The following is a 15430-nucleotide window of genomic DNA, read 5'->3' as shown; positions in this document are numbered from 1 at the left end:
TCTGTTCAGTGTTTCACCCAGAGAGTGTTCAGCATCTTAATATGATAAATCACCGTCTGTCAGAGTTAACTATGGGTTGTTAACGGCAACATTAATCAATACAATTAGCGATTACAAATTACAACAGGGTGTTAAATTGCAGCAGACTGACAGTGAAAACACACACACACACCACCCCAATTCTCCTGACAGCAAACGTGAAGTTGCTGAACATGTTATAGTCAAAGCAAACACAGTGATGGGCTCGTTAAAACAAGGGGAGTGGAGAGGTGGAGCTCTGGTCAGGCTGCAGCTGCTGCATTGGCTGTCTGCTCAGCGGGGAGGGGCTGAGAGAGAGAGAGAGAGAGAGAGAGAGAGAGAGAGAGAGAGAGAGAGAGAGAGAGAGAGAGAGAGAGAGAGAGAGAGAGAGAGAGAGAGAGAGAGAGAGAGAGAGAGAGAGAGAGAGAGAGAGAGAGAGAGAGAGAGAGAGAGAGAGGCAGTGCTCTTGTTGGGAGATAGGGAATGCCCGTTAGTCGCGTCTGCCAATAATAGCGCATCAGCCGCTGCCATCGGGAGAGCAGAGCGCAGGCAGTGCGGAGGACGGCGCTGCGGAGCACAGAATGGTACACTAGAGAAGACGGGCAGAGTCAGAGAGAGGCAGAGTAAAAGGACGAGGGACCGCATCAGAGGAGGGGAGGACAGAGAAGGAGCAGGGCAGTGAAGATAGGACGGGAGGAAAGTTACCAGGTCAGCAAGATAGTGTGGAAGTGGAGCAGCTGAGACTCACCTCTCTCTTTCCCACCGGAGCAGCCCGGCAGCAATAAGCAGGACAGGAGGAGAGTGATACCACAAGAGGGGACAGAGGGAGTGCTGTAACTTCTTCCCAGGAGAGACATTCCTGTCATAAGGGCGAGGGTAATGCTTCTCACAGGTCTCTTCTGCCACTTCATGACCATCACAGCAAGACAGCAGCAGCACGCTGGAGACACTTAAGCCTGCCATAGGTGCCTGAAATGTGCAGTTCTATACTCACTTCTCCATTGAATACTTTCTCACCCAGCTGTGTGCTCTGAGGTGGATGTAGTCGTGCGTCTGTGAGGCGTATGTCTTCGTGTTGCTTCGGAGTGTGAAGCAGTGGAGACTATGGTCGACTGTGCGTCAGGGAGCCCTTCATCAGCAGCTGCAGCCCTAGAGCATGGAGAAGTCCAGCAGTGAGGAGTCAGCCATTCACCGTAGCCCCTCCGTAGATAGCCGTGACTCCGATTTTGCCCAAGCCTCCACGTCTGGCCGCCCGTTTGGCGGCCGCGGCTTCACTGCCGGCGCATTCTACGGCTCCACGGGGCCACGCAAAGACGCACAGCAGGGCCAGGCTGGAGTGGCAGCTGACGCCAGCGCAGGGGACAAGACCAACAACAAGTACACTTCACCCAAAGGCAGCAAATACGTGGTCTTTTACCTGGATCTATCCTTTGTGTTCCTCTTAGAATTCAAGAAGTGCAACATGGCAAGGGGCTGCCTCTGCTGCTTGAAGTATATGATGTTCATCTTCAATCTCATCTTCTGGGTAAGTGGCTCATCATTTTGTCGGTGATTTTCTCATCACACTTCACATGAATCTAGTTGGATGTTGATGATACAGATGTGTAGACACGGCTTGAAAGATGATGCAGTAAATCTGGCTTTAGTAACTCAGCATTGATCATTATCCACGTCCACAAATGTGAGTGTGTGTGATAAGTATCTTTTCTTTAAATGTTAATCGGGAAAGATGATGGCAAAGGGATGGTTGTCAGTGCAGTCATGTCAGTGCAAATGCCTGTTTCTCCCTGTGCACGTTGCTATTCCTGGATATGACAGAGTCAGTGGCATTGCACCAGGTCTTCTTTTGTATGTGGGCGGAGGGGGGGGGGGGTCACTCATTCAGAGGGTTACATGATTTACGGTGAACATGGGAGTTGAAATGCAGCTTTAGGCATGCAAGTGAAAAAGTATATGCCTCCACAGTGCAGCAACACATTATGACACCAAGGGAGTTGAGCTGGTCAGCTGGAGTTGTGGGTGATTCTGGAGATGATCTGATATTTGTGCTTCATTTTATTATTCTCTCTTTTAATGAAATGTCTTTGCTCTCGGGTTAAGATGACATCAATAATCAAGGCAATTATAAAGTACAGAATTGATGCACCAGGACAAAAAGAAATAGATTCAACCCACAGAGACCTGGCCAACGTGTGGCAGGCTCCGCTGTGTACCCATGCATGGGCATTTGTAGTAAAAGTGGGCATCCCTTGGATATTTACAGAATGGATTAAAGGGCTTATAGGTTATGGGGCCAAGTCTTTTGTGTGGATGCAGCAAAGCGTAAAAACACCCAAACACTGGGGACTCTACCAGCCCCGGGCCACCATGTCACTGGGTTGTGAGCCCTGCTAACTGGGGCACATTGGAGGCATCAGAGTGGGCATTAGCTTGAGCCCAGCTGTGATCAGGGCCAGCATTGAAAACACACACACGTACACATGGCCCGCGCAAACCGAGATCCATCCCTTTGTCCGCTCCATATACTAAAACCAACAGCACTGACAGTGGCCAGGCTCTGTGGCCTGAAGCTGTGGACGTCTCTTGATGCCCCGGGGCGACATCTCCATCTACTCATATCATTAACCAGTCCACAGAGGAAAAAAGGCCGGAGCGATTGGCAGAGACAAATGGCTCAGGGGCTCTTCAGCGGGCCTCGCCTTGATGCAATGTTTGCTTATGAGAAGGAAAGGGTCTGAAAAGATGAGCTGATGTTGGATTCATGAATGCAGACATTGACTTACCTTGATGGGAAGCGGGACACCTCCTTTTGAACTCATTCAGTACATCTACAGTGCAAGCAAGTGAGGGAAACTTTAAGCGATTTCCTAAATCGATTGCCAGCCACATAGATGATCGATCCGCGGGTTAATAATCACGACGGATGTTTTCTGTAACTTTTTGAAATTGAAATTAAACAGGTGAAATGGGTTATTCTCATAGAAGAGCCTCAGTAAAGAAGATGCTTGAGTCAAAAAATGAATTTGCAGAAAAAGGGCTAGAACATATAAATGCCTGTCAAAATGGGCTTCCCGGAAGATGAAGAGCTGTAGGGGACATGTGCTCCCAGCAAAGTCAGACCTCCGACACACCATCAATGGGAGCCACAGCTGTTCCACTACTGTTCTGTCAAATATAAGATTGCATATGCTATGGTGTCACAGGTTCTGATCATGGCACATGCCACGTTGATAAAATCATCATCATATTCTTTCTTTGAACTACAAGTGAAATATGACAGATCAAGGCCCTATTACACCCTAGATTAACAGAGCGAAACCATACGTCACCTGCATGTCAGTTCTGGCCCGCTTGGCTCTTTTAATAGCTCAGGAGCGACCTCAGTGCGCTATTATGGGGTCAACCTTTGGCAGTGGTCACCAGGTCATTATGATCCGCTATCTTCTTAAGGGGCGGTCACAGGGGATTTGTGTGAGGGGGCGTTTTGCTTCCGAGGTTCTTTCCAGGCTCATTTCGTGCTTCAACTGGCTGCGCACCACTAATGGAGTGGTCTCGTGTGACGTCACAGTTTAGCTGTCGGCCATGTTGGAGTACACACAAAGCCACTGGCATGCACGGCTGAGTCGCATAACCTATCGGTGGTGAACTTTTGTGCCGTCTTTGGTTGTGGCAGCAGAGCTGATAGAGACAAGAAATCATTCTTTGGTTTGCCAGCGGTCATTACACATCAAGGAAATGACACGAAGGAGCTATCCAAGCGACGTCGCCAGAAATGGCTGTCACGCATCTCTCGAGATATAAAGGAATGGAATTTGGCGTACACTAGAGTATGTGCGGATCACTTTATAAGTGGTCAGTGATTTTATTTGCAAATTCGTTTGTGAACAGTATTTAATAAAGGAAATATAAATTAAACTTGGACATGAGAAGGTTACCGAAGCTTCATCGGCCCGTGACAGCAGTCGGTACCAGAGACATGTCGAGCGTGTACAACAGGCGAAACACATAGATGCAGCCTCAGCATTGCTTGATATGAGTTTAACGTCGGATCATATATATATATATATATATATATATATATATATATATATATATATATATATATATATATATACATATATATATATATACATATATATATATATATGTATATATATATGTATATATATACATATATATATATGTATATATATATATGTATATATATATGTATACATATATATATGTGTGGGGGGGGATGAAGTTAGGAATTAGTTGAAAGTGAATTCCTACACACACGCACACAATGACATGCACGTACAATGTAAACAAACACACGTGTCTGTTTGTGCTGAGTAAACATTGAATATTGCTAAATATCGGACCAGATCTGTATATATTTACCCTTCCAATGACGAGATGAGAATTCTCGACGACCGTTGCTTTGACGGCTCGGACCCATCCACTGACAAACTGATTATAAGCGTTGAGCCCTTTGTAGCACTCCAACTCGTCTTTTGTGTGAGGACTGGGGGTGTTCACGAGATACGCGTAGATGTTGGCGTAGTTTACCGATGGAAGATAAATAGGATCGGCACTGAAACGATCTGCACTCATCGTATAGGGATCCAAGTTACCAATAACCTTCAATTTGGCCAGGTAGCGAACCTTTGATGCACTATCCAGTGATTCAAAGTATTGTATTTTCGCCGCACTTCCTTGTTTACGCGCCGCCATGTAGGATCTGTATGTACTCCAACATGGCCGACCGACCTCGTAACTAAGGAGATCGTGACGTCGGTGAGACCACTCCATAGGGAGGTGGAAAAGAGGCTTTGGATTTCAAGGCTGGTGGCCTCAAAAATCATGTGTAGCCTAGCTTGTTGGCCTCCATGGAAATGCATTAGAACCATCGTGAAAGTGTGCAGAAGCTCTCGCTATAGTGATTCTCACTGTAATGCATGTGTGTGTGTGGGGGGGGGGGGATATAGGGACCTTAAGAGGCTATGGACTTTACCCCAGCGCAGCACATCCCCCTGCTGTGAAATAATTTAATTTTCATTCTGGTAATGTTCACTTCATGAACACCCACCATGCATTTCCCCTCTTCTGTTCCTGCAGATTGATACTCTTGTTTTCCTCCCACTAGTAGATCACTTTAATGACAGTTTACGGGGTCGGGACGGGGTGCCCTGAGCACTCTGAGATATAGCGGAGGGAGGGCTGAGAGGCGTTTTGTATCCCGACACCCCTGGGACTGACACTGCAGCTGGTAGGGAGGTTTGCCTCTGAAGCTCTGACATCTCATCTCAGGACCGAAGGGGGAATGATGCGCCGCTGTAACCCGACGCCAGGTACAGCGGGCGTCTCTTCTTTCTGACTGCGCACATGCACGAGCACACTTGCCGTACACACGCTGGAACACCACCCGCTCCACGGGGCTTACGGTGGTAACTTGAAGCACAAGGTAAACAGCGGCAGGCACTCCAGGCATCTCCATATATGCGCTCATCCTCAGGCCCCCCAGCAGTTGTTTGTGACCATCTGGCTCCTCTTTCTTATAAGGGATTAGAGGAGTCTGAGCTGGAGGGGGAGTCTCCGGCAGACTAGAAAAGTATTGGGTGGTGCTGTTAGGATTGAGATCACGACTCCTTAGGAGTTGAAAGCCAACAATCATCAAAACCTTTGTTGCTGTGTCGTTTAGTCGGGAGGGGGTCGGGGGGGGGGGGTGCTGCTGTGCTCTCACACACACATACAGGGACTGTGACCAGCCTGATATAGTGATTGATGTTAAGCCCTATTGGTGTCAGCCTTGTGAGCATATTAGTGTTGGTGTTCTGGCTAAGAGCAACTCCGTCAGCCTCTTGCTCTGCAGTATGTCCTCTGTGCTCGCAGCCTCCCCTGTTAATCTCGTCCATTCAACATTCAATTTACTCTCCACTGTTGCACGTATTTGTCTCGTCCAGTGATACGGAGCACCTTTCGAAAAAAGTAGAAGAAAAAGCAAAAAAAAGGCCCGAAAACACTCCACAGGGTTTTATTCTGCCAAATCACAAGCGACATCACACACAAGCTCGTTTTTCCTTTGTAAGAGATCGGTTGCACTGTAGCTTAATGGGCCCGTCCAAAGGTTTGCCATCATCATGCCATATCAAAAGCTAAAGCCTCATTTGATAGTCATATTTAAAAGAAAGCTCAGTAGTCTTGTCCTACAAGTACATGAGGGGTGGTAGTATCAAAGCCGCTCCTTTTGTTAGAGCAGAGAAAACCAAAATGTGTTTAGCATTCATGAATTCCTGTGCTTACTTAGGGGATTGCTGCGGGATTTATAAACCATTTGGTCCCAGGCAACAGAAGATTAGTTTCCACATCGATTTACGCTAATCACCGTGTTTGACATTTACGGTTTCAAATCTGTGCTGTGATGCTACAAAGAGCAGAGCTATTGACGGACTCAAGGTGGTTTGTAAGAAGTGTACTTCTGTCTGCGTCTGGTTGAATGAAATTCCTTAAAGCATTTCACAAAAGCTGTCCCTTTCCCCCGGCATTTGCGATCCGAGGTGCTGAAGCAATTTGCCTGTTTTTGACTTCTCCATACCGGCACATGAAAAAAGTTCAGTCATCTTTTATGGCTCAAGAAAGTATGTATTGTACCTGTGATTTATTTTTTTCTTCGTCGTCTTCTCCTTTCTCACAAGAGGCACAGCTGAACTCCATCAGTCACTGCCAGGTGAAACAAGGATAATAGATGAGGGTTGAGTGGGCTCTGCGCGATGATGAAACAAGCTGTATGTGTTGTGCTGTCACATGCATTTCATTTAGTCAATCCACGTGACAGGGCTGGCTGTTGAATTCGATTTGAGTTTGAAATGGCAGAATAACGAGTCAACCTCAGCCAGCCTGTCCACCTGAATGTTACGCCTCCAGCCATGATAGGATAGGTCATCTGCGGATCTAATCAACGGTCAATACAAGCAGTCACAGATTAAATGTCTTCAAAATCATCCGTATCGAGCATTTATACGATATTAATTTGCTAAAATTCCATTGACTATATGTAGTTGCCACACTGCCGAACCTGAGATCCTTTTTTTCTGCAGCATTTACAGCGAAAAACCTCACTATATGTAAATGCATCTTAATTAATCAGTTGAAGCCTTGTTATTAGCATTCCCTATAGATCGCCGGGCCTTGATTCAGACTGGCTGGCCTTGATTGGTAAATATCTCTGTATACCTGCCTTTGTCCAGCTGATCGTCTCTCCGGCTGCTTCGATTTCCCAACCGTGCTGTGCGCGCGCCGCTGAGCTCATTAGCCCATGCTGCAAATCAACCGGGATGCGGAGCGCCTGTGTTTCACTCTCAAGGGGGTCGAGGTAATGGAGCATGAGAGTCGGAGGTGTGCAAGTAGGTAGGTGGTGCTTTTGCAAAGGAATTAAGGCTCCCACCCCCATCACTCTTTGAATGAGGTGGGCTTCAGACTTGATGAGTTGGTTTTGTTAAAGGGTGATTACGGCACACATGAGAAGCTGAAGACGGCAACAAGTTAATAACTTACAAAGGCGGAGATTAAATAAACCATGCTCACAGAACAAGCACACAGTACAGGTGTAAAGCTATTACTGGTTATATAAATGGCTTTGGAGATTTTTGACATCAAATATGACGTTTGCTTCTAAGTTTGCATTGACCCACAGGGGTGCAGTTTTAGCCCAGTTGCTACTGTGTCAGCTATGTGGCACGAACAGTAGCTGCTACAGATTACAGCATATAGGAAACTGTGAGTGTTTGGTACATCTATCCATCATCTAAAAAATTCTATAGGGTCTTTGGGTCATCCGGAAGGACTATACATCATATATTTTATTCTCTGCCCAGGCACATGAAACACAGAGATCTTGTTTTTCTAAATGTAGGCCAGAGGAGTTCAGAGCACAGAGAATGTGAGAAAGATGGGGGGGAGGAGTGTCATTAGTTCTGCATACATAAGCAGGATCTTTTGTAATGACTATGTGCCAAATCGTGCACCTCAGGCAATAGCATCAGTGTCGTAGTGTGGTCAATAACGTGTTGATAATACTGAACTGAGGAGGAGAAATTATCCTCATAGGTCATGCTTTTGGGTTATTGATTAAACAAGGTCTTATCCATTCCTTTTGGTCATTTTTTGTGTACTATTGCAGTAGGGCTGTCGCCAAATCAGTGATATCCACAAGCCAACCGCAACCGCCGTGTTCATCTTTGCTTTTCTTTTTTTCAATGGGAGCGCTGCATTTATACACCGTGCTACAAGCGTTTTACTCTGGGTAGAGCTCGTTTCTGTACTTTTCGCCCAGCTGTCTAAACACAATGTAAGCTACAAGTGCTGAACAACAGCAACAATGGAGGAGATCATGTTCTGGATCATAGCAACCAGGCGAAACCGCAGCGTCTCAGCTGAAATAAAAATCGCTGCGTCTCATTGCTCTTCTGTGTTCTGCATTCAAACATAAACAGATTTGTTCTTCGTCAAAAGATGATTTTGTAAAAAGCAGCAACATACTTAATAATAGGCTAACATAACGCTTATTTATATAGTACTAAACTCAGGATGAATTCAGTCATTTGCAGAAGAAGGAAAAGGCAATAATAACCCATATCACTCTGTTGAGCCAATCAATATTACCTCAAGGGACATTCCTTAACCGCGACAGTGAGGAAGAGTTCGGTCATGACGTTCGCCTTTACAGCATCCAGCAGCAAGCGTGAGCTACAGTCAATGATCCCTGAGTCCTGAATCCCCATCCCTGTTTATCAAAGTTTATTCATATTGAAAGAAATTTGACCTGAACGTCCCCATTGAAAGAGAGGTTCTGGATGTATGCGAAGGATACAGACAGACACACTTACCGTACCTACATGCAGAGACTCCTTGCTTTGTTGTTAGATATTTGACAACAGCCCAAACAAGGCATCCACTCAGAGGATATCGGGGGAAACAAGTTTCTCTGTGCAGCCTCACAGCCGAGCGCAATTTCACATTCATAATGGAATTCAATTTGGTGCAAAGTGATCGGTATTATAAAGTAAACTGTTGTACAAAAATACAGTAGTCTGGCTAAATCCATGTTGGAAAATGAGTGCGATCGTTGTAGCTTTTCATCTGCCTTTGAACATTTCACACGTCATGTGGTGGCAGTTTGTAGCGCCTGTGGACTTAGGGATTCAGCAGAGCTGCGAGCCACTAAAACAAACACACCGCGCTCTGTGATTGGCTCTTCTTAAGCTTTTTGAAGTGCTGTTGCAGTCTCTGCCTGTGAAAAATATCTCTGAATGTACGTCACCTTCATGCTGCTCCCCCCCCGTTTTATTTCAAAACGTTTGATTCGATGTCAGTGCGGCAATAAAAAACATGTTGGAGCTTTCACACGTCGCAGATGACAAATGCCTCGGTGCTGCTCGTGTCCCCGTGCGGCAGGTGTGAATTCAAACTGCTACGTCTTCCTCGCGTTCTCTTTTCACCCCCAGGAAGACCAATCAATGCTAATCTACACCTAATCAGTGAATACACGTAGAATGTTGGAACAGTTTGCCAGTTCAACCACTCAGCATTTGTTTTTTTCTGACACCTAAAGGCAAATTATAGTGAAATCCATGTTTCCCCAGTCAGCATCCACCTCCGCCTCTGATGAGGAGGCTTCGAGAATATCATTGTTGTTATTCCTTTTAGATTACCTTGCTCATGTTTAATTAACAGTATGTGGGATGTATATGTGAACTAACTGCATATTTGTAAGCTGTATACATACGGTGTTTCAAATAGTAGTTTTTAGCGATGCGCGGGTTTGGATTGACGCGCGGAGAGGCTGTTTCCCTGGAAATACCGGATGTCTTCTAAAGCTGCAGTTAAGTCCATCTGTCCTGGCTCCCTAAGACCTCCAGAGGTTATCAGCTGAAGGCCGAGGATGCATCAATGACTGACTTTAAGACCTATTTCCCCTGGGCCGCCATAGCTCAATTGATTCTGTTCTTTTCCCACCGTAAACCCGCTCAAACAACCCACATAGCATCCTCGAGAGCTTGATTCCACTTGTCTTTCTCCTTCCCCCTTTTTTAAACAACATTTAGAGACCCGGGGACACACTGGGCAACCGCACCACAATGCATAAGAAATATGAGCAGCAGATTGACTCTGAATTTGTCTATTTTACAAGTGTCATCCCGAATTTGGGCCAGGGACTCAGGCCCATGGGCACATCTCCAGCAGGGCTTCAACACGCGATGAGGTACAGTCACGTCGACGTTGTTAGCCGTGACAAATGAGAGACAGATTTATGCCTTTCCCATTAGAGCACGTATTGATTTATTTCGCCAAACCGCCGCAGATTACTGCTGCGTTATAACTCAGCCGTAAAATGCAACATATCGGTGCTTTCTAGATGGAAACACACCAGCACATACGCTGACTAGATGATCGTTTGTGAATGCCTGACATGTTTTTACAGTTGTTTTTTTAATGGGGCAATTGCACACACTGTACATGTCAGGATTTTGGCAGGATTTTAAATGGAGGCCTATGTTGTTTCCGGAGCGAAACCCAGATCTTCATCAGAGCCGGTTGTTGCGGTGCTCTCGTTATGTCTGATCCAATTTGAGGTTGACTCTTATTTGATGTGCATGAGGTGTGCTCGCAACGCTGCTCTGATATTCTCCCTGAAGAGGGAAATGCAGCAACTAGTCAAGATCCTGCACTGCTACAGTAGCGAGATAACCGACACACTGTGTAAACCTAATCTTCCCCGCGTGCAGATCCATCCTCTTCCTTATCAGAGTTTCAAACTGTTCTCCTGACTTCGCCCACATCTTATCGTGACTAAAGCAAATGGGTCTGCTTGTTAATGTTGTACCAATTTGCAATTACAGATGGTATTTTCCAGACCATGAAAGACCATTGGCTTCGCGTTTCTGTTCTGTGTCAGTGGAAATATCAGGTTGTGTGTTGAAACAATGCAATGGTGAATCTGTTGCAGTCTTAATCATGCAAAGCCATGCCTTGTTCCATCACGTTGGAGTTCTTTCTGCGACGGAGGGATGTCTCCGATCTTATATTTTAGAGAGGACATGACAGTTTTATTGCACGTTGACAGTAATTGCAGATGTTCACCTACATGTGATGAATTATCAGGAGAAGGGTGTTCACGCCCGGGTTCTCAATTCCGTCTGCCACAAAGTATGAATATTTAATAACAGCAGCAAAAAAATGCATCTCTTTGCCTTGAGCCCACATTCATTAACCTTTCATGAAGAAAAAATAAATGTCAAACTCATGAATGTGGCCCCTGTTTTGTTTGCTATGATTTGAGTAAACCGAACATCTTTTATTTAACATGGCAAAACGCTGACCACATATTCTATAAGCTGTATATTATGTTCACAATTTTGTCAACTTTCTGTCTTCATGAAATATCGAGTACAGTGAGAAATTGATGGAGAGACCTCCCTCACTGGCCATGTGGCGCTTGCGCTCCCCCGTCAGTTGTCATTATTTCTGCACAGATGTCTCCCTTCCTCTTATTAAGCCAGCCAGGCTTCAGTAATGGGTGAATTAGGACGGCGGTGGCATACAAAAGAGCGAGGGCTCAGTGTGGGCAGAACCAGGTTTCGGGAAAGGAGTCTAATTATATAGGTCGATGATGGGGTCATAGCCACCCTCAGTGAACGATCTCATTCAGCCATAGTGAGCCAGGGTAATTATTAACAGAGACCTTTTGCTTGTGTATACTCTCATCAGCGCAGTGCTCTGTGACAAAAGTGCTCTGTGATCATTTCAGCAAAAGACAAAGCAGCGTGTTCGGGGTCAGCCCATTAACGCCCCCTTCCATGTCGCACACTATTTCAGAATCATTGTAGGTCTTGTTAAGATAGTATTTTTTACCTCATAACAAAGAGGAGGCCGAGCCAGCCATGTGGCCGGCTTCCTTGTGCCGTCGTCACACGCTGCAATAATAACGCTACCAAACTGATTTACAATTATAAGGAATTTAATTCCACTGATGTAAGTACGATTACAGTTATACATTGGAGTGTACACTCCTATGACATATTAAAACAATAAAACCCCATTTGGAAAAAAACTACCTCTGGTCCCAGGACACAGCCGTCCAGCAGATTCACAAGCTAAAAGAGGCAGAAAAAACGCTTCTAACCCGCCCACATATTAATTCACGACTCCTCCCTTCCGTCTATCTCAATTTCTATTGGCTACCCACCCTCAGCTCAGCAAACGCCTGTCTTCACATCTCTCTCTCCTGAGCAGCTAACACATTCAATGATTGTCAGTTATTGTTTTAAACCCTTCTATAATAATCCTTCAAAATGAAAGTTATACTTCTGCAACTTGGCAGAAGTTTCATGCTTCTGCATGTTTATGTTTATGCTTATGTTTATCTTAATTATGCATTCTCAAAACCCTTATGATTATGACTAACTATGAATTATTAATTATGAATTATTAAACACTTTTATTATATCTTCTAACTACAGTTTTTTACTCAAATTTCTTACAATTCCCCCCTAACTCACAGTTCACTGTGAGTTAGCTACTCAAATGTAGTTAGTTATTCAAATGTCCCTGGAGACCTCCCCCCTACTCAATCCAGGGAGAGGCTCCCTATCTATCTAAACAGAGGCAAACAATTCATGCACACAGATATCATTTCAAGTATTTCTGTTCAGTTCGTTTCAAGATAGAGTGCGTTGAAAGTCACTGCCTTCCATGTCTTGGGGCTGGCAGGATCAGGATACAGCCTGTAGGCTAGAGAACACATACTGAGAAGCCTTGACTGTTCATTTACACTTGACAAAATTGCATTTCTTAATCTTTACACCTTAAAATCCCTTTATAACCCAATTAAACAAAAAAAATTTAATCTCCAAATACTCATCCAAATCAATCCGTCTATTTTCCAAACTTCCAACATCTCACTGGATGTTTTAGAAGTCCATCTGGGCCTTTAGCAGGTCCTTCAGGATCTCCGAGAGGATGGTCAGGAACCGCTCGTGAAGTCCCTCTGGTGGCCTCATCTAGCCTGTGGCCATCAGAAGCTCCAATTCGTCCTCATCCTCGTCACATAACTGGTTGCCTGGACTGGTGTCTGGCTCATCGGTGAAGCAATAAACCCCGGTAGAGGTCCACGGATGCAAGGGAACCCCCATCCACAGACAACTAGGCGGTCTATGATGACAGCACACAGAATAATTACGATTGCCAAAAATGTATGTTTTCACTGGCCAAGCATACTTCCCAACCAGTCGGTGAACGGATTCGTGACACCAGAGTTGTCTGCTAGCTCTTGGCTGAGTGCTGTCAGTCCCTCCAGAGCCCTGGTCACCGATCCATCAGGAGCTGTGTTATTTGGAATGAAAGTACAGCACGCAGACCCAAACATCTGGCACACGCCACTTTTCTCTGCTAAATCATATCTAATGCCATTCTGTTCTGCAAGGTCATTAAACTAGTCTTCGCCAGCTGTGCATGCAGTCCTGATATGGCGTCACTGGTGAAGTTTACTAAACGCTGTTGGTTATAGTAAAGGTAGTTGATCCAATCGACATTTTTATTAATCATCACCCTCTGAGAGAAAACAGATTCTAAATCTGCTGCTATTTGATTTCTGGCTTGAAAGTCATTAGACACCCCCCTTGGCAGTCTTATGACATCTTATGTACACTTGGTCATCAAAGGCTCCCTTCGGGCCACCGGCATCTCTTTTGGATCTTCTGTTAGCATGTGGGCGTGGAGAGATGAGTTCTCCATAAGGTGCATCAGTGACAGGCAGGATATAGAATGACAATATAAGTTGCATCAACGCACATCTACCGGTCCAATCTTTAGGCTGGATTGGATATATGGTTCTTCCTCCACACCACCATCCTAAATCAGCTCTAGGTGCTGTCTGTCTTAACACACTGTTATATAGATAGTCGCTAGCGTTGTGACTGTTGCTACAATTTGCAATAATTTGCAATAATACTACCTACATTGGGCCCTTTAGCTGTATCTGAGACTATACAATCAAATAGACCCTCTGTAACCTTGAACAGAGGTGGGGTATTATATTATACAGGTGGGTAATCTCAGTGTAGCCTCTGACAAGTGTGATGGAGGGGCAAAGTGTCATCAGTAAACAGAGTTAAAATACAACTAAATTCAGGACTTATGAGTCTGAATCTTAAAGGAACTGGTGTTGCTAGGTCCTGAACACACAATACAATCTGTACTACTGACTTGAAGCCGTCTATTGTACCCACCATAAATTCCCATCTGCCATTCCAGTTTCCACCCCTTACCTCATTCTCTGCGTCAGTCGTATGTCGAACCTGGTCTTTTTACAGGCTTAACAATAATCCTAATGAGCCCTTGTGGGGCAGGACTATCAGTAGCCTTTCCCTGTATTACGTAAAGTCCTCAGTCAGTCAATTTAGGTAAGTCTTAAAGGATTACATCTACCCACCCCCTTTGTACACATCACAGGCATAATATGATAACAGCTTCCCATACTTATGTGTGGCAGGCCCACACTCGTCAGTTATGATGCACAAGGTTTTGGACATCCACCCGTGGGTGTGTTCATACTTGGGACAGGAGACTACTTCACAGAAGTCGAACTGGACCGTTGATGTTGTACCTTCTTTGAACATAAGAGTGAGAGTTACATTTTCATAGGTGAGTGTCATCAGAGAAGCCTCTCTACGTGGTCTAAGATCGGTTTGATTAGCTACTGAGGCTAAATGTCGAATCCTGATGTAGTCATGCATGTGTTCTGGTTCCTGTCTGTGGTTAATTCCACATACTAAGAGGTAAACTACTGAACTCAGGAATAAAATAATTACAGACTTCCATAACCCACTGAACCTAGAGTCTCCTACTGGACGCCCTCGCTTAAACTGTGGGGAAAACGTCATCTTCAGTACTGTCTAACCCCTCTTTTGAGGTGTCTTTGGCTTCAAATTTTCCTGTCTGATGTTCACTCCTGTCTCTGCGAGTGTCACACTCGTTACCTTCGCTGCTGCACAGTGAGTGAGGTGGTGTCAAGTAGCTCCAGTTTTACCTTTCACCTTTACTGCATGTGAGGTTGCCAATACTACCTCCCATGGACCGGTCCACCTTGGTTCACTCCACTTGCGTTTGTGGACTTTTATCCACACCAGACTGCCTGGTGACACGTCAGCCTGCTTCCTTTCGTCAGCTGCTGCTTCTGCGTTTGTCACCTGAGGAAACAACACTCGGCTCATGTTAGTTAGAGCTCCCGTATATTTCTCAATTTCTAGAGTTAACAAGTCTAGTTGTGGTTTATCATGACGTTATTAAATCTCAAAATTTGTGAGTAGCACCTTTACTGAAAACTATTCTAAATGTGGATCTACAAAAAATGTTTGACACCTTACCATAAATG

The 15430-nt window shown here is 45.0% G+C and overlaps 1 protein-coding gene across 2 annotated transcripts in view; it reads left to right on the top strand.

Annotated features, from left to right (window-relative positions):
- Positions 1-658: 658 nt before the first annotated feature.
- Positions 659-15430, top strand: part of tspan9a (tetraspanin 9a) — a 65142-nt gene continuing 50370 nt past the window's right edge. Inside the window, exons 1-2 of one of the 2 annotated variants that reach the window (XM_079271007.1) lie at positions 659-894; positions 1464-1543. In XM_079271007.1, the coding sequence (XP_079127133.1) occupies positions 1481-1543 (63 nt within the window). In that variant the 5' untranslated portion in view covers positions 659-894; positions 1464-1480. Of the gene's footprint in view, positions 1544-15430 lie in introns of both variants that reach the window. The other variant, XM_079271006.1, reaches the window with a different exon arrangement.

The sequence above is a fragment of the Melanostigma gelatinosum genome (genome assembly GCF_949748355.1).
Source record: "Melanostigma gelatinosum genome assembly, chromosome: 1".
NCBI classification, from domain to species: domain Eukaryota; kingdom Metazoa; phylum Chordata; class Actinopteri; order Perciformes; family Zoarcidae; genus Melanostigma; species Melanostigma gelatinosum.
The sequence above is the reverse complement of the archived record's forward strand: the minus strand, read 5'-3'. Positions and strand labels throughout refer to the sequence as shown.